The sequence below is a fragment of the Pteropus medius genome, unplaced genomic scaffold (genome assembly GCF_902729225.1).
Source record: "Pteropus medius unplaced genomic scaffold, Ma_sr-lr_union100, whole genome shotgun sequence".
NCBI lineage: Eukaryota > Metazoa > Chordata > Mammalia > Chiroptera > Pteropodidae > Pteropus > Pteropus medius.
In genome coordinates, this window is record NW_024340849.1 from 27,900,625 (window position 1) to 27,926,441 (window position 25,817).

At 53.9% G+C, this 25,817-nt stretch overlaps 1 protein-coding gene across 16 annotated transcripts in view; it reads left to right on the forward strand.

The window, feature by feature from the left end:
- CELF4 (CUGBP Elav-like family member 4) overlaps window positions 1–25,817 on the forward strand; it is a 290,082-nt gene that overhangs the window by 218,738 nt on the left and 45,527 nt on the right. For 9 of the 16 annotated variants that reach the window (XM_039842925.1, XM_039842900.1, XM_039842915.1 and 6 more), the window contains exon 3: window positions 3,364–3,412. In XM_039842925.1, coding sequence (XP_039698859.1) covers window positions 3,364–3,412 — 49 coding nt within the window. Of the gene's footprint in view, window positions 1–3,363; window positions 3,443–25,817 lie in introns of all 16 variants that reach the window. The other 7 variants (XM_039842899.1, XM_039842893.1, XM_039842923.1 and 4 more) reach the window with 1 other exon arrangement.

Sequence of the window (25,817 nt, forward strand, 5' to 3'; positions counted from 1 at the left end):
CCTTTTTTGATGTCCCCTTCCTCACTGGCCATTTCCGCACCCAGGCTTGGTCTCTTCTCTCCAGGACAGGCTCAGTCTGTCCACTCCCCCCTCCTCAAGGTGAAACCAAGCCTTGGTGAGGCCGGATAGGGCCAGAGTCTGGAACAGGGAAGGGAGCCACTGACTGAGGGAAGTTTTCCCTAGAGGCCAGAGGCATCTGTACAGAGCCTGCTCCAGCAGAGAAATCTTCCCAACAGGGCCTGACACTTTATTTCTGCTAAGAATTAAGAAAGCACCAGCCGTATTTTTTCTCTCCATCTACCTGGCACCTCTCTGACAGCCCTGCAAAGGCTGTCTGGATGTTGACCATCCCTAGATCATAATGGGACATGAAAAATGACCCAGGAGCCAACTCAATTTCCTCTGCCAGTCTGTGGGTGCCTAGCCCATGGCTGAGGGCAGGTGGGAGGTTGGACAAGACCCAGGAAGCCCGAGGTCAAATTAGAGGGAAGCAGTGGGGCCTGCGTGGAGGCCCCAAGTTGTGGGGGAGGCCTGGTCAGGGGGTGGCGAGCAGGGAGCACATCAGGCCTCAGCTGGGAAGCCTGGGGCAGAGTCACAAACACCCAGGTACCATCCCTTCCTCATCTCCACAGCGGCGGAGCCCAGCTGGGTCTGGTTCATACACGTCTACTTGCCGCTCCTCAGCCATACCTTTCTCTCCCTCCTTGCTGGGAAAGTCCACATCCTCCATCTGGCCCCCTGCTCTCCCTTCTTCTGCTTTGACCTTTCCTGGACCATCCCCAAGCCTGTTGTGCCTGGTTTCCAGCATCTCCTAAACATGCAGTCAGGTGTCAAGAGTCCTGGTTCATCTTAATATCACCAATTGCCACCTGTGTGACCTCGGGCTGCTTTCTTCACCTCTCTGAAACTCCCATTTCCTTGGTTAAAGTTGGACCAACTTTAGTTGCATGCATCATAGTGGAAGTTATGATAATACAACAATATAAGCCATGTAGCAGCTACTCGTGTTCCTCTGGGTGTAGCGGTGTTGTGTGCCCTTTGGGATACCTGAGTTTCCCTCCTTGCAACTCAGTTCTCAGCCTTGCTCTACCTTCTAAATGGAAAAGAGAAATTTTTTGCAGGACGCTTCCCAAAGGGGTACCAAGAAGCCTTCATAGTCAAGAGGAGGTTGGCGGGGGGTGTGGGAGACAAGCTTGCAAGTTAAGGGAATGGATTGGGGGGAGGAAGGTTCTGGAATGTAAAGAGTGGAGTGATGCAAGAGGTGGTGGGGGCCAGATGGGAGGGGCCATGCTGAAGAGGCTGTCCTTGATTTGGTGGCCAAGGAACCTGGCCCCAAACTCCCCTTGCCAGGTAGACGTTGTCTCCACTGACTTCCTGCCTGGGCTCCCTCCTTCCAAGGGCAGCTGGGGTCAAATGAGATTAAGTATAGACGGGACGACCCACCATTGTGTTGTTAGCACTGTGCCTACCTGTCTCGGCTGAATCCCAGATGTGCTGCCCCTCGGAGCTCTGGCTTGTCATGAGTGCGTGAGAGAGAACACTCTCTACCTCAGAGAACTGTAATAATTACACAAGCAAGAGAGCTGTGAAAGATGCCTCAAGGAAGACAATGGCCAGAACTGGGTCCAGGTCAGTTATGGGGCCTTTCTGTAGGACAATACTGCAGGTTTGGGGAAGACTAAGACAAAGGGGTGTTCTAGGAGGAAGGGGCAGTCTAGGAAAGGGTGGGTGCTGAGTCCCGAAAGTACTGATGGGAAACAAGGAGGGCCTTTTGGAGCCTTTCGCCTACAGCCAAATGCCCGTTCAGCCTTCTGGAATGGAGGTGGTGTGTGGGGAAGCCAGGGCCCCCTAAGTGAAGCCGGGAACTTCATTATGTCCATCTTCCCTCTCTCTGTGACTGGAGCTCTCCGCGACACAATAGTTTCCTCTACTGGCAGAGCTTACATACAGAAACAGAGCACCTTTCTTCCCCTCAGCTCCTTAAGGTGTACCAAGTGGGAGCCACATGGCAAACAACGGCACCCTGACCCCTTATTAGTGGACTGGCCCCCCAGTGTCCCGTCTTGTCCTCCTGGCCACCTGGCCTCTTTTCTCTGTTCTGTACCCTGCCTGTGTCCCTCCTGGCAGTGAATCTGCCCTTCCCCGTTGCCACCTTGCTGACTCACCAGCACCCGCACTTCCTCACCCAGCTGTCTTGATGCAGCCAAAACTCACTTCAAACGGGAGACCAGAAGGCCTGAGGAAGCTCGTGACTGGCTAGTCCAGCCTCCGGACACTAGGGGAACTGGCAACAAAAAGTCACTTGGTGTGGGATGGAAGCTCCAAAATAGCCCTGGCAGATCCAGCTTCCCAGGGCCATCCTGCCAGCATGGCCCTGCCTCAGCTTCTCCATCTGTAAAATGGGGGTGTTAGTGCCTATCCTGCCTGCCTCTCAGGGTTTGTGTGTTAGAGAGATATGCAGATGTGATCAGGGATCGGGGAGGGGCCGGGTGCATGGCAGGAAAAAGCACTAGCAAAGACATAAACTATGATTCTATTTGTGTGATTCCTACCATTTTATTGCTTGAAATATCTCAGGACCTCGGGGCTGGAGAGCCCCCCCTGGTGCCTCAGCATCAGGGAGAATTAAAGACAGGCTGCGGAGCTGGGATGCTTGGAGTTCAGAGACCCCTAGTGGCCTGAGCTGGGCATGAAGCTGATCCCAGAGAGAGGCTGGCAGCCGGGAGGCTTGGGGAATCAGGAAGTGTCCTGGTGTCCTCTTGGCACCCCGCAACCACGGGGGACATGTGCCTGCGCCCACTCCACACACACACACACACACACACACACACACACACACATCACACACACACACACACCCGAGGGACCTGGCTGCAGTCAGGAGCCCTAGCCCAGAGGTTCTGGGACCCCAGGACCCACAGCCTACATATGCGAGATGGCATGTGGTGGGGTGAAACGTGCTGCCATGCCAGGCATGGGCAGGAGGCAGTCTGCAGCAAGAGACCAGTGGTTTTTGCAAAGCCAGCTGTGAACCAGGGTCGACCAGAGCTGCACTGTGGGGACATCGCAAATTCTGGTATCGCAGGCTAGCAAGAGCTGCTCAAAATTAGGATGGAGACACCACACCGTCTCTAACCCAGAGAAACCCTCCTGCAACAATGGAGCCCTAGACACTGCACAGGCGAGGGTGGGGCCTTAGAGAAGACATGCAGGTTTGCAGCTGTGTGGGTGCCTGGACGTACGTGTCTGTAGCTGTGGTCTGTGTGCCTATCTACCTGTGAATACCTGTGCACCTCTGGGTGTGGGTGTATCTGCCCCCCGCCCCAAGCCTGCTCTAACACTGTCCCCCGTGCTCTGTTGCAGATGAACCGGCCGATCCAGGTGAAGCCTGCGGACAGCGAGAGCCGAGGAGGTAGTAGCTGCCTGCGCCAGCCCCCTTCACGTGAGGGCCCACTTGTCTCTGTCCCCCTCCTCCCACTCCTTCCCTCCCTCTCCCCAATGCGGCAATGCAGCGACTCCCTGCTGCCTCCTCCTGCTCCCCTGTCCCCTGTCGGGGTTGGGACCCGGCTTTGGAGCTCTGGGTGATGGTGGGGAGACAGTGAAGGGGAGCGGGTATGACTGGTGTCTGCTGGATGGTGGGGTTCAGTCCTTTCCTTGAGTGAGTAAACAATTACATTTCTTGGGACACTCTTCTACCTCCTTTAGGACACCTTAAAGGTGTGCCCACCTCCATGTCACCAAGGAAACCCCCAATGATGGGACTTGCCCAGTTTAAAGATTCCCTGGTCGGAAGATTGAAAATGGATGGTCCAGGGCAGAGCGGGCAAATCTGAGAAAGGTCGCCCGTGGGAGCATTGGACCACTGAGGTGGAGATCCTGGAGATCGATTCAGGGGGGTATGGAGTTGTCTGAAAGTGGACAGAGCAGGCCTCACCCCAAAAACAGGGCCCCCATTCTCTGAGAGGAGATTCGGTCCTCCTCACCACTGGGAGCGCACCCCCAGTGCACACAGAGGCTCGACCAGGCCAGGCTCTTGGCTTCCTCTGCCAAGCACCTGCCGTCCCGGGTTCGGGCCCCGCGCCTGTGCCCACACCATGCCCTCTGCCCCTTGGCTGTCCCCGCCTGGGCATGGACAGGTCGCTCTCCTCTCACTTCAGGCGGGCGCTGAGGAACTGAGGAATTTTTCTCTCCCTTCCCCTCCCTACACCCCACGACGCCCCCAAAAAAGTTTTTTAGAAAATTAAGAGCAAAAAGTAAAATAGGCAAAAGCTACTTGGCAAAATTCAGAGTCAAAATCCTAAGGGAACTACACAGTGTGGTCACAAAAGGAGAATGCCTGCTCCTGGCATCCGTGGTCCCTCGGGCTGCCCTCTGGGCCCCAGCAGGGCCTGACTTGGGGACGTGCCCTCTATGGCTCTGGTCCCCTCCTGACCTGGGCCTTGAATCCCACCCACCAGGGCCCAGCTGGTATCTTACCGCGGCTCCCAAACGGGGCCCCATGTCCCAGGGCACAGACACACCTTCCTGTGGACCCGCCGAGAGCTTTCTGTCCGGAGGACCTTGGTAGTGGAGATGCGTCAGTTTAGGGGTAAAGACGGTTCAGGCGCAAAGGGCCTGAGCGAGTAGAGCCCACTTGGGTTACACTCCTGCTCCTGCCCCCTTCCTGGCACTCAAGTTACTTCAGTCTTCTCTGCACATAGAGCTCCTCAAACACCCCGTGCCAGGCGCCCTTGGCCTGGCAGTGAGAGCTTTGTCCTTCCAGAGTCTCACGCAGGGCTTCTCCTCAGTGGCACATGACAGAACTGAGGCTTCTCCCGGAGTCCATCTCTGGAAGGCAGGCCCAGCAGGGCCTGGGCCCAGCTCACCCCATCATGCAATGACTCACCTGCAACACCCTGTTGGTGTAGTAGGGCCAGGACGCAGCTGAGAGCCCCCCTTCCTAGGGGGTAGCTCAGAGAGTAAGTGCCACCTGCAGTTCCAGAGACAGGCTCCCCAGGAAGAAGACAGCCAGAGAGAGGCCTTGGAGGAAGTGGCCTTGAAGGAGGGGAGAGTCCACACCTGGAAGAGGGAGGCCCCTAAGTGGCAACAGGGGGCCCATCCGGTGTGGAGCAGACAGCTCAAAGTCCAGCCAGTTTTCTCCAGAATGGGAGTGAGGTGGCGGGAACCCCTCTGCTGAGCTCTAACTCAAACCCTTCTTCCCTTCCGTTGCCTCAGAGGCAATAGTTCTCTGACTGCAAGTTGCTAACCTCATCTCCTTTCTCCTATATATCTCCTGCCTCTGACACTTGCCCCAAACCAGATTAATCAGCTCTTTTATTCTTCCTGCGGTGGAAAGGGGGAAAGCAGAGCCAAACCTAAACATCTATCTATTAATTGCATATTCAATATTAAACAGTGAGATGATCCTGAGTCAGCACGATCACCATGCTAGTTTTTAAAAAGAGAAAGTCAGTTTAAAATAATTTAATATCCATTAAATACTTCTTCTGGGAGGAAGGGATGGGGGAGAGGTGAACATTTAAAAAAATGAAAGAAATGGGAACGGGAGGAGGGTATGGAGGCAAGGGTGGGAGTGGAGGGAGGAGTAGCACTCAGGGGGAGAGGAAGAGCTTAGGAAGGTGAAAAGAAAAGGACCAGAAGGAGGGGGAAGGAGAGAGGCCTGGAAGAAAGTGGGTCGAGGGGAAGATGCAAGGCTGCTGGGAAGACTCTGGACGCAGCTAGGAGGGGAAAGGAGGAGCCAGGAAAAGGAAATGGCCCCGAAGGAAAAGGGTGGGTCTGCCCCACCCTGGCTGTCCTCTGACCAGCTCCAGAAACCACTCCCAAAGGCCCTGAGACATGGGACGTACCCTTAGGATTCCAAGTGCACCCGAATGCTCAGGAACAGCACAAAGAGATGAATTTTCTGCTTAGGATTTGAAGTTCATACCTCAGGCCGGGGGCAGGAGGAAGACGTCTCCTGGCCCTGCCCACCACAGAGGGAGGCCAAGGCCCACTGCAGTCCCATCAAGATCCCAATTTCTTATTCCAAATCTCGTGCTCCTAGAAGCATCCCGTGGTCACATCGGCCCACGCTCAGAGGAGGAGGAGTCCGGGGCCATGTGTGGATGGAGAAGGGTGGCAGGAGGTCTGCGTGTGCTCCAGTTTCCAATACGAATTGCTAGCTGATGCTGACAGGCCGCCATCCTGTCGGGAACAGTCAGGGGGCTTATTTGTTTTTCTCTGGTATGGGCTTGGCTCCAACCTTACCTCAGAGAGACTGGAGTGAAGATACAGGGATCAGAGATGCACTGAATGTAAGGAAGAGGGGTTGGCTGGGTGCTCGGCTGGGACGCCTCGGAAAGAGTACAGAATGGCAGTCCTGGTTCTGGCCCTTCTTTGCCCAGAATGCGCTCCTGCCCAGGCATCCCACTCTGGGCCTCTACCCTGGTGATAGGAAGACTCACTATCCAGTAAAGCTGCTGTTTACGAGTGACGACTGAGGGCTGGGGTTTTAAACAAACATGTTTAATCCGTAAAACTGTTTGGGGAAGTGGAAGTTACTGGCCCCACTTAAAGGTACAAACCAAGGCACAGAGAGGCTATGTAACTTGTTTCAGAAGGTGGCAGATTCCGAATTCAAATCCCTGCCTGTCAGTAACCAGCACCTTGGTGCTCTGCATTCCTCAGACTCCCAGGACAGTACTGGGACTCAGGGGAGAGTGGGAAGATACCACAGGCATTCGTCATGCCTCCAGGCCCATTCTAAAGGCAACTGAGGTGAGAGGAGCAGGATCCCAGGTGAGGGAGGCAAAGCCAGGCTGGACAAGGAGCTCCTGACCCATGAGAAACCAGGGCTGGAGGGAGTTCGAGAAAAGAGAGCTCATTGTGGCCTGGAGCAGGCACGGAGGACTTACTGGAGGAGGTGAGACCAAAAGTTGTAGAGCTGGCTGGAGACGGCAGGGACACCAAGTGAAAATGGGACCCTGAACACAAGGCCAAGGGGTTGGGCCTGTCTCCATCAGAAGCAAGAGCCGCCGATCCTGGCGGGGAGGACAAGGCAGAGAAAGTGTGTCCCAGCTGCATGTCCTGTGGGCGGGAAGAAAGGAGACAGGCTCTGCCACCGTCACCAAGAGCCAGGGCTCCAGCGAGATGGGGAAAGAAAACCGGAAGAGAAAAGGCCTGGTCAGGAGCTGTCCCTCTGCAAGGACCCAGTTAACCCCACGGAGCTTACTAAAGGGAGTTGTATTTAAGCTGACTTTCACCTCAAATAAGCCAGCCGATTCATTAACCAGGGAAGTGAGGTATGCTGCGGACAGAGAGGGGGAAGGACTGGAGGGCGGAGGATGGAGGACGCCCCCCACCCTGCCTTGGCCATCTCAGAGACAAGGACACTCCCTAGGGCAGGCTCTGCGGTGTTCTTTATCTCCTACAGGCAGAGATACCTGCCCCACGAGCTCGTTCATGGTCAGCATCTGAATTTGGTCTCCACAGAAGCAGCGGCCCTTCAGGTCCTCAGTTTCACTCTCGCCATCTGGATGAGCGCCCACAGGGTGCTGCCTGCAGCCCTGACCCCCTCCTCATCCTCCTCTCGTCTCTGGACAAGCTCTCCCACCAACAAGGCTCCCGTAGATAGGTTGTGGGGGCTCCCTTCAGGGATGCAGGTCTGAGTGCTTGGGGATCTCCTCAAAGGGCCCGGAAGGTCAGCAGCCAAGTAGGGGCCCCTGAAAAGGGAAGTCGCAGCTGAAACCAGGGCCAGGTATAGCAGACACTGGCCTGATACCACCTCCCCTCACCCCACTACTCCCAGACACACATTCAGATGCATGCTGTCTCCCCCCACCCCTAGAAAGCCCCCAGCACCAGAAACTGCCCTCCTCTTGCCAGTAACCATCTATAGGTTAACGGGTTTAGCTAAAGTGGGCCTCATCTGTGCTGTGTTTGCAGTCACACCACCATCACCCTCGCCAACATGCCGAGGCCCACACTGACAAAGGCACCCACAGACACACACCCAGTTTCACACATGCTCCAAATAGGGTGGAAAATAAATGTACCCACCAGGGACACAGTGGCTGGGGGCGGGCACAGACTGGGGCATCAGAATTTATCTCGTCAGCATGAAATGACAGAAAACACAGCAAGATGGCTGGCTAATGAGTTGGAGAAGTCAGAAACTGAGACAGCTCAGGAAGGTGTCCTGGGAAAGAAGGGGTTTGAGATGCTGAGGGGCTGCCCCCCCGGAAGGAGGCAGGTGCGGCACCAGGGTGAAACATCTCCCAGGGTCTGCCGCCACATCCCTCACCCTTCCAAAGGACCCAGAACAGGCCCTGGGAAGAGAGGCAAAGCGGGCAGCTGAGGCTGCACCTGAGAAACCATAATCGAGGAAGGGCACCATGGAGCTGTTGCTCCCCCACTGGCTGCAGAGCCTGGGGGAGGCTCAAGAGAGGTCAAGGGGAGCAGTCTCAGCTCCAGCCATGAAGAGGGCCCTGGAGTAGTAGTTACAGTAATCTACTATCTGGGGACCCCCAGGGCAGCTTCTAGAAAGTGAAGGAACTTCTTTTATATCCCCTTGAGTCCTTCGGAATTGCCTGGAGCTGAAGGACCTCACGGCAGGTTTCATTTCCCCGCCTCCTCCATTTCCAGACAAGGGACCCCACATCCGCTCATCCCCACCAGCTCCTTCTCTCGATCCTGTCTCTGGCAGGACCTGGGCAGAGCCAGGAAGCCATGAGAGGGATGGGGGCAGGTGCAACGGCCTGTGAGTCAGTCCTTTTCCACATGAGTCCCCGAAGCAGGTTCTGGCCCAATCGTTCAGCCACGCGGAGTCCCTGCAGCTTTTCACTGCTCCCCTGTTCATTTAACAGGATCTTCAGGGCGCCCGTCCCCCCTCGCCGTGGCCGGCACTAGTGTGGCAGCGGAGTCCCGCTGGGCTGGCTAATGAGGTTGGACACAGTGCATGAGAACTCGGCTCTGAGGCCCTCCTGAGGCCACGTTCCCCACCATAAAATCGTGGCTGATTCCATTCTCCCTGCCCCTCCACCATCTGTAGCCCCACTGGTTCCTGCGGCTCTTTAAATCCTATTAAGTTCCTCATCTCTCCTCCGAGCATTATTTTATTTCCAAACAGACAGACAACGTGTGGTCATGGGGGCCTTGGAGGGAGGAGCTGTTGGGGACCAGCCGAGGGGCGTGGGCCCAGGTGGGGAGCTCTCTGCTGCTGCGAGGTCTTGGGGCCCCATGTTGACCAATGGATGCTGGGTTTCTACTTCCGAGCTGTCCTAGCACTTTAGTCCCACGTTGCAGGTAATGAGTTTAGTGAACATATAGATGAAATGGATGTGCAGGCTGGTCCCGCTTTATAAAAATTCGATATACAGAAGTTTCAATGTTCCTCTCTGAGGAGACAATAAATGACTCATTTGACAAAAGCTTCTGGGTCCTATAGGATGCCCTTGACTGGGAGTTAGGGGGTGTACAATGAAACCTGAAGCCAAAAGGCCAGGGCCCCAGCGCATCGAAGATTAATCTAAAATTATACTGAGACAATAGGAAACAAGGTTTAAAAAAACATAGTACTCTAGACCAGGGGTCCCCAACCCCCGGGCTGCAGACCTGTACTGGTCCATGGCCTGTTAGTAACCAGGCCGCACAGCAGGCAAGCGGCTGGCAAGAGAGAGAAGCTTCGTCTGTATTTGCAGCCACTCCTCAGCGCTAGCATCACCGCCTCAGCTCCACCTCAGATCATCAGGCATCAGATTTTCATAGGAGCACCAGTCCTTGGTGCCAAAATGTTGGGGACCTCTGCTCTAGACAGCCCCTGACAGAGATGAAGTGCAAGGGGGAAGGGCAGGGAAAGTGTGAGGAAAGGCTTGAAGGACAGGTGTGAACACCCTGTGGGATCTCCTGGGTGAGGTGCCCCTGGGAGGTGGGGGTAGGGTGGACAGAACAGCCTCATTTGTCAGCTGCCAGTCAAGTCCCACAGCAGGAGCCCCTCCACCTCAGTCTCAGGAGCCTCCCTCTGGGTCCAGACTTTGGGGCTCCCGGTTTGTACCGTCTGAGAGACCCCAGAATGTGCAGTGCTAACTCCACCCTAGCACAGAGGGTGTGATCCTGGGCTGAGAAGGGGTCCAGTGACTGAAGACCCAAAGCAGAAGGGGTCTGCCTTCAGAGCGGAAAATACCCGGCCCTCACTCACCCCCACCCCTTCTGTGTCCCCGCAGCAACTCCTAGAAGCTGGGCAGTTGAGACTCCACTGCAAGGCCGTGGATGTGAGTGTGTGATTGTGTATGCGTTAGGGGTGATGCATTTCCTTACTCCCCGCAACCCTCGACCAGAGCCTGCAGAGCCCCAGCATCCTCAGCTCTTGGGGACTGCAACATCCCCTTCCTCCCTTCCCATGGCTGTGTCTGGGCCCAGGGGCCTTGGGCGAGGGGTCATGGTGAACCTTTAGGTGGGGGACAGTTAACTAACTGCCTTGCTGGCCTGGCTATAGCACCCCTGAGGCCTGGAGAGGCCCCAGGAGCCGCAGAGTTCACCCTCCACCCTGAGTCAGCCTCTTTAGGGCTTGAGAAGCCTGTTTTATCAGCTTGTCCTGTCCTATTCCCTCCAGAATTTCTCAAGCTGTAGATTGTAATGTTTTCCCCAAAGCCAATGTCCCAGCAGATTTTTCGTGTACTTGAATCCCTAATTTATTTGGGACCAATCTTTAAGAAAAGCCCTCACAGCGTTCAGTTCAGGAAGTTTGAGTCAGGAAGTTTGAGCACGGCCCGGGCAGTTGTTGTGTTCCAGGAGTAGCCTGGGGCAGAGGCCACCGCAGAGCTTTCAGGCCTTCTTCTGGCGATCAGCCTTTGGGAAGGGCTGAAGGATTAGACACCTCATCACCAGGCCAAGTGGCCCACCCTGGACTTGACTTCTTTGGTGGGCAGGAAGTTCTACTACATATCTGACCGTAATCCCTCCTACTTTTGTTTAAGCCTTTTTATCTGTTAGGTTCTGTAGATCAAGGTGCAAGGTATTCCTGCTCTGTGGTTTTACTCTTCATAATCCCTGTTCTTTCTGACTTAAAACTTTAAAGAATCTTTGTCTCCTTTCTTTCCCAAGCCCCCTTTAAAAAGAAATTTTAAAAATCCATGAAGCTCTTCTAGTTTACACAATCGAACTCAAACAACAGCTGCGTGAAGACAGGTCTTTGTGGTGGGGGAAGGAGGTGGCTGGTGGGAAGGGTCCCTAGGGAGACACTGTGGAGGCTCTAGTGGGGCAGACACATTATAAATACCTCGTAACTCCTGCCGTAGGTGCGAAATTATAATTAACTGCAAACCTGCTGAGTTTAAATGGACTTTCCGTTTTCAGCTGGGGGAAGGGGTGTTGATTGATCTGCATTTTGTTTTTGAGGGTTTTTTTTAATCCATTCGGCAAGTTAAGTTGAGACTCGCAGCTCCTTGCCAAATTCCCTCCGGCCCCGGCTAATTTAGCAAAGGATTGTTTCAGGGGAAATGGGATATTAATCATTGCAAATGGGCTCCTGGATGATATTTAAAAGCTGCCTCCTGTGTGCCCAGGCTGAAGGAGCTGATGACAGGAATAGGAATGACAGAGAGAGGGGACCACGACCCTCTGGCTCCCACCCCATAGCCACTCCCATGGCGTTCTGTTGCCCAGATTGTGTGGGCACGCAGGAGGAGGAGCCCCCCTTTCTCAGGAGATGGGCGAGATGAGAGAGAATGTCACAGGCAGTCCTTCCTGGGCCAGGCAGTCCTTGGTGCTGCATCGAATGAGACGTGATGAGGACAAGACGTCTCCAGTGCCCTCCCTGTCCCTGGCTCACTCCACTTGGAACAGCCTGATAACATGGGAGTGGTGAGGTTGTGCAGGGAGAGACAGCACGGACCAGAGCGATCAGAATAGGTAACACCTGCTCAGCCTTCACAGGGGAGAGGGTTTGAGCGAGGAAGGGCAGAGCTTCCCAGGTAGGAAAATTAACCTGAGCCAAGGCAAGTTTGTAGGGTCCCAAGGGGCCGGAACAGGGGGTCTACTTTGCGGGGAGGGCAAGGTATAAAAGCACTGATTTCCAGAAGGTACTTTAAATTGATGCATTTAGGCAAAGAGAAGCCATCTAAGACTGTGGGGCGGGGAGAGACACGAGAGGAGGGCTGCCGTGGAAACTATAGTCTCGGGCACCCGACCAGATGGGGCAGCGCAAGAGGCCAGAGCAAGAGGCCAGCGCCACGGTGCTGGGTCACCCCAGGTGCTCTGGCTCCAAACCGCCTGCCCTTTCCACGTGATGCCCTGCCACCTCCTCTTGCAAAGGGATCGATGACACCCCTTTGGAGCCCCTGTAGGTAGAACACAGTTGGTGAACCGTGGACTCCTCCCTCATGGCCGTTGCCGCAGTTATTTTATTGTTAGAGTCCAGTCCATGGGAAAAGAGAGGAGGTGGCAGGGGTGAGGACCTCCGACCAGGCGGGATCAGTGAAGTGCAAATGAAAATTACACTGTCTTGGGCCAGAGCTGTGCTGGGGCATGTAAATTACCAGAATGGGGCTGGACGAGGAAGGCTTCCTGGAAGAGGTGATTATTGAGATAACAGGTTTACCAAGAGGTAGCACACGGGCTAAGTGTCACAGGCAAAGACACGAAAACAGAGACACGTATGTGGCATCGAATATGTGGCATCTTAGATATGTTTAAATAATGTAGAAAAATTGGTTTCGCTGGAGAGGAGAGTCCATGTTCTAGAAGATTCAGATTAGGTCTACTGTGGATCTAATTGCTCCTCAAATTCCAGAGCATGCACACACACGCACACAGTGTCTGAGTCTAGGGAAATCCTGTCTCTTCTCGCCCTTCAGCCCAAGTCCACCAGGCCTGTCCCAGAGTCTCATTTCTCTATGCTGCTGCCCAGCCCTCCTGATCAGACATGCCCTGCCTGCTGTTAGAGAGGCCGGCTCCTTCCCCACCCAGCCCAGCACATCGCACATGGGATTCAGGCAATGCTGCAGCAGCTACTACTAAAAACACCCTATGGTTCTGGTAGCAAGATGGATAGATCCAGTAGGGCTTCAATCCCCCCATGAAGCCATCCCAATCCTCCAGTAAGAGTACCCCAAGCCCTAGAACAGCCCTGCGGGGTCAACTTGGCAGCACCCCCTTTCATAGAGGGGGAAACTAGGGTTTGAAGAGGAAAGGTGACTTACCCAAGACCACACAGCTAGTATTCAGCCTTCACACCTCAGCCCCTCTGGGCGGACCTCCATGACTTGCTGCCTTCTCATGGGTCTGTGCTGGGTGCTGACGCCCAGAGGAAGTTCTCCCAGTATCGATGCCGCCCACCAGAGGCACAAAGGATGAGGCTAGGTCCTAGCCTTCGAGATGGGCTATCCAGCTCCTCATTCCTCTCATCCATGTCTTTGGAAATGGAGGGAGGATGTATAGAAGGACTCAGGGAGGATCTGAGGCTGAACTTGCCCAGGGGAGTCCATGTCTGGACTCCATGTCTTCCCAGCAGAGGAGAGCCTGTCTGGGCCTGGGGAGTAGGAAGGCTTTGCAGAGGCTGGAGGTCAGCCCACCCTGCTGGAATGCTTTCTCCAGCTGTTCCTCGCTGGTTTTCCTGGCCCAGGACCCCTTTCCTGCCCTCTGTCTGAGCCATAAAGTCAAGCGGTGTGTGTTAGTTTTTCGTTTCTCCATAAAGACTGTGCCCTCCTTGGGGGCAGGCATGTTCCGCCCTCCACAGAGCCTATCTGGGCACCAGGCCCTCCCTCAGTGCTGGCACCACGAGGCCAGTCTCCCACTCGCGTCTCTAAGCGGGAACCTTCTCCACCATCCCGGCTCTCTGCAGGCCTAAAAGCAGACCCTTCTTTTGTCCCCAGCCCCCCCAAAGTCAGGCCCACAGGCAGGGGGCGGAGGTGGGCAGCAGGGAGGGTGCCGCTGACATTGGCATTCTCCTTGCAGCGCATCTTAATAATTTAATGGCTATTAGCAGGGCCGCAGTGGCGGTGGGGGAGGGGGGCGCAGGGGGAAGATTTATAGAGAGAATTCACTCCAGGTTGGGGTTTTGTCTTCCTCTGTTTTCCTGACATTTATCATGCATGTTTTAATTTGGATCGGAGAGTTGCTACCATCTGGCCATTATCGCAAAGAAATATTCATTTTCACTGAGTGACACAGGCTCCATTCATCATGGAGTACGCTGATTGCCCCTGAGTGTGGGGCTTCGCTTTCTCCTTCATTTGAAATGAACCTTGAGCTATGAGCAGGTCCGATTCGCCAGGAGCAGAGGCATGGGGCAGGAGGCTGCCGCTGACCTCTGAGCCAGGTGGGCCCGGAACACTTTGCGGGAGGGCCAGGCTGAGAGTTGGGGGAAGCGAGCCCTCTCCTTTCATCACAGCCCTCCCCACTCCCCTCACCTCTCCTGGGAGAGGGGGGCACCATCGGAGGCCCTCATAGTCTCCCCCCAGATTTCTGACAGCCTGTCCTCCACCTACCCTCGTGTCCAGGCAGTCCCCAGGCCAGACCACAGAGATGGCAAAGGTGGCCCCTCTGCCGGGTTCCCGGGCCCTCGGCTTCTGATAAATGCACTGATGCTGTCCTGCCAAGGGCGGAATTTGCTTAAGCAATCTTTCCCTAACGGAATATCACTGTAGTGGTGTCATTTCAGGTCAGGGCTGTGTGGGGGACAGAAGGGCCTCCTCATTCTCCTCTTATCACATTATGATGTCACTATCAGGGTTGGGCCTGTGCAAAGAGATGTGTCTGCCTCCAACTGGGACATTTCCAGAGTGTCGCTCTTGTAGCCACTCACCGCTCACCACAACGAGCCATGAGGGGCCGCTGAAGGCCTTTTGTTATGGATGGGCATGGAACCCAAGCATGAAGCTGAACACCCGAGAGGGGCATTACAGAACGTCACTTGATTGGGCTAAGTCCTGCTTAAGCCCACTCAATAAGAAGGTATCCAGATCTGCAAAACAGAAAGGAGGAGAAAATCTTTTTTTACCCATTTTAAATAGTGAAAGCACCTGGAGTTTGTTGGGTCCTTCTGTGTCACCGCCCCCCACCACCACTACCACCTCCACTGCCCACATACCACCAACACAAGACTCACAGCATGAAGACATAGTAGGACAGTGTCCTCCCCTGCCCCCCAGCATTAGACACTCCCAGGAAGGGGGTAAATTAGAGCCAGAAATGGCTTAACAAGGGAGATGTTCGCTTTGCCAAAAAGGGCAAAATTGGGCAGGTGGGTTTTTATCTGCAGTTCTGCTTTCCCAAGTCCTGGCAGGAGCCCAGGGGCCAGCTGACTTCCCTGGACTGTCCTGGAAGCTGTCGCTAGACTCTGAAGCCCTGACCCTCCACTAGGACCCAGCACAGCTTGGGCCAAGCCCCAGGCAACTGTGCTGAGAGGTAACGGAGTCCAAAAGGAGGCCTGTGCGAGCTTCGTGGCCTCCTCCCCATGCCACAGGCATCCGAAGCATTGGTGCACACCACACCTGGTACGGATGGGCGCACCAACATGATTCCTGGCCACAGGCGATTTACAGTCTAGCTGAGACTGGGGTAAAAGCAATGAAGCCATTAGGAGGCAGGAAAAGACCTGGAATCAAAGCACTAAGTCGACCACAAGTGAGGGCCATTCCCCGTAGTACAGAAAACTAACTGCCCTTACCCACCCCCCGCGTGGGCTAGGTCCTTCCATGGGTCATTGTGTTTCCTCTCGTCCCCACTCCATGACTTAGATATTATTGCTTTATTGTATAGATAAGGCAAGTGAGGTCCAGAGGTTAACTTGCTGGGGTCAACATCTGGTGGGTGCATCTGGGAAGGAACACAGGTCCCTCCGATTCCCAGCACCAGGCTGCAAATCTGGAAAAACCATAGAGGACTTTAAGTAGGACGTATCATTTCAATTGGATAGGACTGGAGCAGCCACATTCTAGGCAGCAGGACCCGCCTGCCTGTTCTCACGCTCTGGTTTTCTATCCTAGCACTTGTTGAACTAAATTAGCTGTCCTCCCCCGGACCCCTCCTCCCGGCTCCCGCAGCCCGCGGTGAGGTCCCCGCCTCCCTGTGGAACGCGGGGCTTTCTAAGCGGGAGAAGAGCCCCGCCCCGCCCCTCAGGAACGCGGCGCCGCCCCCTCCTCCCTTGGAACGTGTTCCGTGACACCAGCAGCTCTGAAACATCTGCTCCTCCGTCCCGGACCCGCAATTTGAATAAATTACCCCGATGTGGCAGCAGCCTGTTATTAATGGCTAGAGTTTTATAAGATGCTCTCGTTAATAACACTGTAGCCTGGCGCTGCGCTTCTCCCAGATATTTTTATATTTCGCCTCTTCCCCTATTCCTGCCACCATCCATACTAAGGCCACCTCAGGATTCCGGTCCCTAGCTACAACCGCACCTCCCCCCCGCAACTCCCTCCCCGCACCCCATTAGCTGCCACTTTGAACCGCGGGACCACCTGAGCCCAGGCGCCGGTGCCCTTGTCCAGCATGGTGCAGCCGGACCGTGTCCGCTCCCTTAGGCGATCCACGCGCGCCTACCGCCTGGCTGTCCGCCTCTGGGCCGCGGGGAAGAGGAGACTACAGCCAGGTTGATTGCTCCTCCCCCAGCCTCCCTCAAAGAAAACGCGCAGGGACAGGGCGGCTGAACGCGGGGCGATGCCCAGAGAACAGTTCCTAGACCCTAGATCTGGGGACCTAAGGGAAGCCTGGGGAGCTGAACTCATCTCTCCAGGTTGGCTGCCAGTGCTCTGCCTGCTTGGGAGAGGTTGAAGCCTCAGCTTATTTTTTTTATTCTCTGCTCCTTGTTCCTTATTCTTTTGTTGGCTTGTGCTCATGTCTCACACACCTCCTGCATGAAGCCCTCCCAAGTTATCTCTAGTGTCTTGGTCTGGACCTTTCTACACACCCAGACACACCCCTTCTCCACTGCCCTCTGCCCTCTGTCTTTTCTCCCCACAGCCTGCCAGCTTGCTTTCTCACGGAACCCCCTGGGGCCTGGCCAGCCCTTCTAGAGTTTGATTAACAGTACGTGCTCATACCTTGCTTTGCTGCAACAAGCTTGTGTTTCTGTGTGGGTGAGGCTGCCTGTGAAGAATAAACTTGCCCATAGGGAGAAAAGTGGGCCTAGGGGCAGGTGGGTTTATTCATTGGGGATACAGGATAAAAAACGTTGGGGTGTAAATAAGTGCAGTCATGTCCTCAATCTCTTCCCAAAAATGTAGACCACAGTCTCAGTCAAGGAGTGCGGAGAGGCAGCTCCTTGCAAGCTCAGCCGCCAGCTCAGGAAGTAGCGGATCCAAGCCTGGCAGGCAGCGCTCACGTCAGGTGGTGCTGTGGACCAGGGGAGACTTCTAATGAGCCTTTCCCATGGAGCTGGTCCCTCAGAATGGGGTGGGAAGACTGCCGCCAGGAGGCCCCCAGAGCAAGTGTCTGGATGCAGAAGGAAAGCGTGTGCCTGTGTGAGGGACGGAAGTGGGACATAGGAAGGTAAGATGTCCCTCAGGCAGGAAGCCAGATGCAAGAGAGTTCTTGTGAATACCAAGAGCCAGGTTGCAGCACTCTGGGAGAAGTCATAGAGGACCCTTTTATGCCAGGGCCACATTTAACTGTGTAGTTCCCCGTGTCCTGGGAACCCAGTGGTTCTGGGTTCCTAGGACTCTGACATTGGCTCTGAAGGGAGAACATGCTGCGCAGCCTTCTATCCCCACCACCCCTACCTCACCCCATGGGGTTCTGAGGGCTCCAGGAGACCAAGGCTCTTGCTGCTTCTAATATTACTGTGGGATTCTGCCTTTGCTAAGAGCCCCACCATTATAACATAATTACTGCTGAAAATGACTTTTAAAATATATTTTAAATTCAAAATGTCTTTAAACCCTTCACTGAGCACCATTTTTCAATTTCAACGACTGTCTTCCTTTTTGGGGGGTAGCGAGGGGTGGGAGGGAGTAAGGGCCTTCAAATGGATTTCAAATGTTAATCTCTCCCTGTGACAGAGAAAGCTGAGCAGGCTTAGGCAATGCCTGCAGGGGGGCTGGGGGATGGGGGCCAAGGACACCCTTCCTCTTAGCCTCCATGTCTGGGGGTCTCAGGCTCTGTCGACTCCCCGCCCCCCCAATGCCTCTGCTCCCAGTCCACAACCTGTGGGCTCTCACCCCAGGGTGTCAAATGGAAGCCAGAGGAAGTGCTTGAGGACACCAGGCAATTGCAGCCAGTTCCTCACAGGCCTCTTCCTGTTATCTGTTCTCCTTCCAGATCACCATTGTCATACTATGTTCAGTTGCTTGCCTGCTCAGCACCCTCAGGGGCCCCCAATTCCTACAGGATGGAGCCTCCTCCCCCCTCTCCATTTCAATGTTCCTTTGCCCTGATCTGGCTGGTGTACCCTGTTTTGCAAACAGCCTGTGCCCCTTGCTGCTTCTAACCAATCCATGAAAATGGTCATCAGGAAGGAAAATGGAATGCTGGCAGAGGAGGGTGATTTGTACCCAGCCACAGCTGCCCCCACCCCTGCTCTCCCAAAGGGTCTAACCTGCTACCACACCACACTGCCCTGCCTCTGCTTCAGCCAACTCGTCTCTACCCCACAGCCTCTAGGAAACTCCGCTTTGCCTCCCATTTAAAATGGCCCCACGCTTCTCTCCTCACTGTCATGTCCTTCCCTCCCCCTCACCACTGGAAACCTGGTCTGGGAGTCCTGTGCGCCCCAGTGTCTCCTCGGCACCTTCTAATGTGGTCAATGACTGTGTCCCCGCTCCTAGGTGACCTCGCGGCAGTCTGTCCTTTGTTCGGCTTGTCTCCGCATCAGATGTGAGTGATCATGAGGAGGCTGCTTGCCACAGTGACAAGGGGATAGAGGCAGTGTGAGGCCTTCTAGCCCCTTCCATGGAGGGGGTACTGTGGGGGCTCAAGTCCTGTTGATACCGACAGGAGCTGCACTCTCCCAAAGTACTGGGGACTTTGCCACTCGGAAGTGCCAGCAGGAGAGGGTACAAGCAAGGATGGGGGAGGGGACACTGAGTGATAGGGATGTTAGGTGGGTAATTCCATCCAAGAAGGAGGTACACAGGAATATTATCTCTAGTGTATTCTTGGCCATTTTTCTAAAATGGCCAAATTCTCATAACATCCAACTGGTTCACTCTGAAAGTCAGCATACATCCCAACTGATGTGGGTGCTGTCCCACATAAAAACTGATGTGGGTGCTGTCCCACATAAAAACTCAGGTCACCTGAGTTTTTAGGTTGCCCATAGATTTGAATGACCTGTCCCCCGCCATGGAAACCTGGGCCTCTGGATGCTGAGAAGTCATTCAGCCTGCTGCCCCTTCCTTGATTGAGATTTGGGGTGCAGCAGCTTCTTGACCTCCCACAAAGTAGCTCAAGGCATGAAGGAGGGGACAGAGGTGATAAGGGGTCCCGGAGCTCAGAAGAGGGGTCTTGTGGGGATGGTGCAATAGGATGGCATCTATAACTTGTCTGTGAGCCCAAGTTCAGTCTCAGAACCCTTTCTGCTACCTGACAGGGTTCTGAGAAAGGAGGATGGGGGATCGGCAGGCATGAGACTAGTCTGAAGTGATGAGTCTCCCTCAGAGAATGAGGTGCTGGAGGGACAGAGCAAAGAGAAGCATGAGGTGGAACAGGAAGCCAGCCACTATCCCGGCCAGGCCTCTCCAGCTCCCCCCACAATGACCCTGCACACCTCCACAAGACTGGCGTTCCACAAACCCACCTGATACTTAATTCCTAAACTCAGAGATCTAGAATGTTTCCCTATTTCCTATTCCCTTTAACTGTTTTTCAAGAGCCCCCTCAATCTGGTTCTAACTGTCCATCCCCTCCATTGTGAATACAGGGTGGGCACCGAGTTAATTAAGAATAGCCAGTATGAAGAGTTTTAATGTGGTTTACCTTGCAGTATGGCCATCTTAAGAGAAGTACGGTATCCAGAATAGAGGAGGTAATGGTTCCACTTGTATTAATAAGATCACATGCCCATTTTACAAATGTGGGATTTCAGGTTCAAAAAGACTAAATTACTTACCCACAGTCACACTAAAATTAAATGGTAACGACGGAAATGGAATCCAAATGTGGGTGACTCTGAGGTCTTGACTCTCAGCCTTTTCTTTCTTCATTCCTTCTCTAAATCCTGCCTAGCCATAAACCCCAGCTCAAAGCCTCCTTCCTCCAGAAAGCCTTCCCTGCCTGCATCAGCCCTCCCTGTCCTCTCCCAGCCTCTAACAATCCTTCGTTTGTGTGTGTATGTGTGTGTGTGTGTTTGCTTCTCAAAGTCATAAATTTCCTGAGGCTCAGAGACCTTGCAGGTCTTCCCCAGAGCCAGGCTCAGGTGGAGGAACCAGGGCAGGTCCACCTTCCCACACCAACAGCCCACCTCCTCCTCTGCCTGCCCAGGCTGGTAGCAGGCAGGAGGTCTGGATAGTGGTGACAAGGCCGGCAGAGCAGGGAGAAGGTGGAAGAGGAAGGCACACCGCTTCAGAAAGATACATGCCCCATGATGTATGGTAACGAAAGAATTTGTCGTTTCCCATACCGTATCATAAATATCATATTTATAGCATCAATTAAATGCCGGTGACTTAAATCATTTATAATAAAGATGCAGCCACTCAATGAACCATTAGCAGAGTCAGCGACTTCTCACTCCTAGCAAGGTCCGACAGAGAGTGATGGCTGGACCCAGGCTCCCGGGGCTCATGGAATGAGAGGAGGGGTGGCAGGGAGCAGGAGCATGTCCCCCCACCCTCTCCACCCCCAGGGAGGTACAGCTCAGGCAAGGCTGAGCTGGGAGAAACCATTTGGTCCTTTGGTCTAACGACCCCTTGCCTTGCATGAGGCAACCCCAGGACGAGAGGAAGGGACAACACCTGTCCTCAGGGCTCCTCTGGGCAGCACCTCCAGGAGCACTCACTCTATAAACCTCACTGCTGGGACGAATATTACTCGGGGGGCTGTGGGAGGAGGCCGTCTTTGCCCTCTAAGAATGTGTTGGGCTCTGTAATGGGGTGCAGGATGCAGTGCAGCAAGTGAACAATAAGCATCTACAATGGCAGGGGAACAATACTCATCTCTACCTTTTTGCGATGTCACGTCTGGCGGAAGACAAAGCTGAATCCTGCAGGGACAGGAGTGTGAGGACATGGGGCCCGTGGGAGCTCCGCAGTGGCCCCTCACTTTAGCTTGAGTTGTTTTCCTCCGTCCCCTGCCCACTCTGAGTCTCCATGTCCCCTCCATTCCATGTCCTTGCATCCACGTATGCCTCCACAGTCCCTTCTCCACGTGGTGGCCCCATTAGAGCTTGTCTCTCCGCTGCATAACTCTCTGTAGGCTTCCGGTGGTCTCGCTCAGGTAGGAGTCCAGGGTCCCCACCTCCCTTGGTCTTGCCACCTCTATCTTCAACCACAACTCCCTCCATCCCTTGATGCCCTTGATGCAGCCCTCTTGCCTCACGGCTATTGCTGAAACATCCCTGCTTTGGCCTTTGCACCTGCTGTTCCCTCTGCCAGCGGCTCTCCCTCATATGACACCGCTTATCACGTCTCAGCTTATGTGTCCCTCTCACCCAGGCCTGTCCTGACTTGCCAACTAGTATAGAGGAGTGCCAGCGTCACCATCAGCCACCTTTTAAAATTTTATTTATGGCACAGACCACTACCTGATTTTTTCTTATCTTCCTCTTCCCAGTTAAAGGGGAGCTCCATGCAGGCTGGGACTTTCTGTGTTTGTTCCCCTGTATCTCAGCATCTTGCACAGTGCCTGGCCCAGAGCAGAGGCTTGGGAAATGAATGGCTGAATGCACAGGATAGGAACCACATATGGGCGGTGCTATGAAAGAGCTGGGGTACAGGATACCAGCTGGGGTACAATTAGTGACTGTCTCTAATGCCAAAGTTACACATGCCAGGTCTTGGGCCAAGTGCCAGGGGTCAGAGGTGTAGAGGGAAGGTCCATCCTTCAAGGAACCTCAAGGAGTACAGAGAGAATCCTGGGCTCAGATCTTCCTCGTGGGCTGAGAAGGTGGGGGAGGTTTCCTGGTGGAAGGGAATCTTGCAATGAACTCAGAAAACTGGAGGCTCCAAGTGGTGAAGGGGAATGGGACCTGGGACAGCCTGACCAAGCTCCAGCATCGGTGGGGACGATGTGCCACAAGAGGGTGTGTTTAGAAGGGGAGTGGGGGATGGGGACCGCACAGGGCTGGAAATGCAACTCACTCAGCCTGGCCAGCTTCCAGAAAACTGTGCAATCAACCAGAGAAAACACATTTGAGAAAACAGAACTGTGAGAGTAACTTTGAAGCCTTGGTTGCCATGGGAACATATCTGTAAATACTTAACTGCAAACATTAAGTGACACAGGGGGTTTCTAGCGAGGGAGCGGGAGGCAGCGGTGCTCATTGTGGGAGCTGGCCACATCCACTGGTGCCTTTCATCCTCAGCCAGAGCCCACCAAGCCTCTCCCCTCCTCGGCCTTTCCTCCCAGGCTCTCTGCCCTTGATCAGCTCCCTCGTATCCTCTCCCTAGCTCCTCCTTGTCTCCATGAGCTGGACACTGTGGATAGGAGAGTTCTAAGTGGTCCCCGAGACACCCTTTCTGTTCCAGTTCTGCCTTGTCCCTGCTCCCAATACCAGGTCCCTGGGACCATCACACCCACGAGCCTCCCCGCCCAGAGGCGAGTGGGCCCCTGGCTACTCCTTTTCCCACCCCTCCTTATCCACTCCCCGCTAAGGGATGGGGGAGTAAAACAACACATAAATCAAGGAAGTCTTTGCAACAAGTGTGTTTAAGAGACCCAGATATTTTGCCTCAAGGAACTCCTGGCCTAGATTACTGATTCGGGACCCCCGTTTCTTCTCCACTGTGCCTGCTCTCATCTGCCCTTGGTCAGGGCCACCCCCCCTTCAGTCTCTTTACCCCGGGCTCCCCCAGGGCTCCGTGGCTGCGTTAGGGCCTGGAGGGAGCTCGCCCAGAGCCCTCTCTGCCTGGCCTGGACTTAAGCTGCCTGCTCTGGCTCTGCCTAGAGGATTTTAATCTTTCTGGGTCACAGACCCCTTTGGGAAACTGAGGGAAGCTTTTCATTCATCCATTCAATTGTGTCACAGAAGGTTAATGAGCAGAGCAAGGCCCTGTTCTGCGTGCTGAGCAATCCCTGCCGTCCCAGGACTTACAAGTTAGGGGAGGGAGCGGACAGTAAGCAAGACCCCCAATCAAAACCTCTAGCATATCAGCCAGTGTTCAAGGTCAGGAGAGGTCCCAGAGTGGCTGGAGTGCTGCTAGTTAAGGGATAGAAGGGGTGGGTGGAGAGGATGGGGATAAGGGTGTGTAGATCTTGTAGACCATTTAAAACAGCCATCCCCAGCCGTTTTGTCACCAGGGACCGGTGCTCCTGTGAGAATCTAATGCCTGATGATCTGAGGTGGAGCTGAGGCGGTGATGCTAGCACTGGGGAGCTGCAAATACAAATGAAGCTTCTCTCACTTGCCAGCCGCTCGCCTCCTGCTGTGCGGCCCAGTTCCTAACTGACCACAGACCAGTAACAACCCACGGCCAGGGGTTTGGGAACTCCTGATTTAAAAGACTTTGGGCTTTATTCAGAGTAAAACAAGGAGCCACTGGAGGGCTTCGAGCTGAGAAGGGACATGCTCTGCTCTTCTGGCTGCTATGTGGAGACAGAGCATAGAGGATGAGGTGGAAGCAAGGGACAGTTAGGAGGTTACTGCAGTAGCAAAGGAGAGGTGGACATGGCTCGAACCAGGGTAGTGGATGTCGTGGTGGGAAAAACTACAGTCTTCGGAAGATGAAGGATTTGCACATCCTTGGGTCATTGTATGCACACTTTCAAGATGTTCCTGGACCTCACAGTTCAGCTATAGTCCCCCTAAGGTCCTCTGGCCCTAGGTTCAGAGCCCACTCTCCTGGGCCTCTTATTCTAACTCCAGTGGACACTTCTACTCCTTAGCCCATCTGTGGAGCTGAGGTGAATAGATCCCTTGAGCCCAGTGCAGACAGGGCCAAGCTCCATTCCCAGCTCCCACAAGAGTAAGACAGCAGTAGAGCCATCCATCATGGGTGGCAGTGCCTCTGCTCCACATCCAACAGGCTCCACTGAGCTCCTGGAGAGGCAGCAGATGCATCGATGGGCCAGAATGCCCTGACGTGGCCCAGGCAACATGGATGAATCTCACGGACATACCGATTGAAGGAAGTCAGACATAAATGAGTACAGTATAAAGTTCTAGAACAGGCCAAACCAAACTGTGTTGAGAAAAGTCAGAATGCTGGGTGCCTTTGAGGAGGTTGGAATGCTGCCCAGAAAGAGTCAGGAGGGGAAGGGAAAGGGTCCTCTGGGAAGATGGCAATGTTGTGTTATCTTGCTAGGGGTCTGAGGTATATGGGTGTTTGTGTTTGTCAAAATATATTTAAACGATACATTTAAGATGTGTACATTTCACTGCTGGTAAATTGTATCTTAAAAAAAAAAGAAACCTTAGAAGGATGGTGTGTCCTAGACAGAACTAAGAGGGTCAGCCCCCTAAGAGGATGCCCTGCCTCAGTGGGAAAAATGTCCCTCCCACCCGCAAATGCTCTGAGGCAGCTGCAGGCAGGAGGAACGTGATCTGATAAAGGAATGAGCGCTGAAGTGTTAGAGGTTGACTACAGGGATAAAGTGATTTTGCATGTTCAAAGAGAATTCTGAAGATAGCAATGCTTACCCCAAAGAGATGAGGCTCTAATGGTGGGATTCAAGACCCCTTGGAGGCAGTGGGTGGGGGCCACCCAGTGCCTTTACCTACACGTCACACCTCACTGATGATCTGCTCTGTGAAAATGATGGGCAAAAAGACTGAGGGAGTGTGAGAACGAGAAAGGTTTATAATTATCCCTCCCCTTCCAGCTGCCTCTCTGTTGCCTGCTCCCCCCACCCACCTCCACACTGTCTGGGCTTTGATTTCCCTGCTCTCCTCTTATCTCCCCCTTGCTGTTGATATGGCCCTAATTGATTTCTGGTTACAGGTCAGAGCTCTTTCAGAGTCTGGTTTCAGTCTGGAGTGTTTCTCATCCCGCTCAAAATAGGCCCATGGGTCCATGGGAAAAGGCCGGAAGGGAGATTCTGCTCTCTGGTTCAGCCCTTGGTTGGGGTCGGGGCAGGAGGTATTCTTCCATTCAGCACCGACTTCCCAGCCTCAGAACCCTAATCCTACTCAGTCTGGCTGAAGGGAAACTCCTCTTAGGAGAATGATGCTCCACTGGGAGTGGGGCCAGAGTCAGGGGCTGTTCCCTGGGTGGGGCGTTGGTGTGGGCTGGAGCGGTCAGAGAGGGCTCCCCGGGAGGGGTGTGGGTGGGCCTCTACCCCTTCCCCCAGCCCACCACACTTCATGGGTTCCTGCTAGTTCTGACTGTCCACCTGAGCCACTGCCACCAGGCAGCTCTGGGTTTTGCTAGTGAGTGGGTTACAGGCCACTTGAAGAGAAGTTAGAAATCCTAGCACATCATCTTAATAAGTTTTATTACAGCCTGCCAGTTTAGACTAATGACTAATTTATTGTTTAAAATATCAGCAGTATATTTTTTATTTTGTTAATTAATTCTCTCAAACAAAGGTGAAATTTATAAAAGTATCCAGAAATGGTGCACATCGTAAAATCGCCTTGCAGCAGGAGATGAAATTATTACTAATATGGGATCAAATTATTACTCTATTGACTTAGTTACTTTATGACTTTGTAATGGATTTCTTCATTATTTTCTCGGGATTGTGGCATTCATGATTGCATTAAAGTCTGTTAATCTATGCAAATATCATTAGGCACCACTAATAAC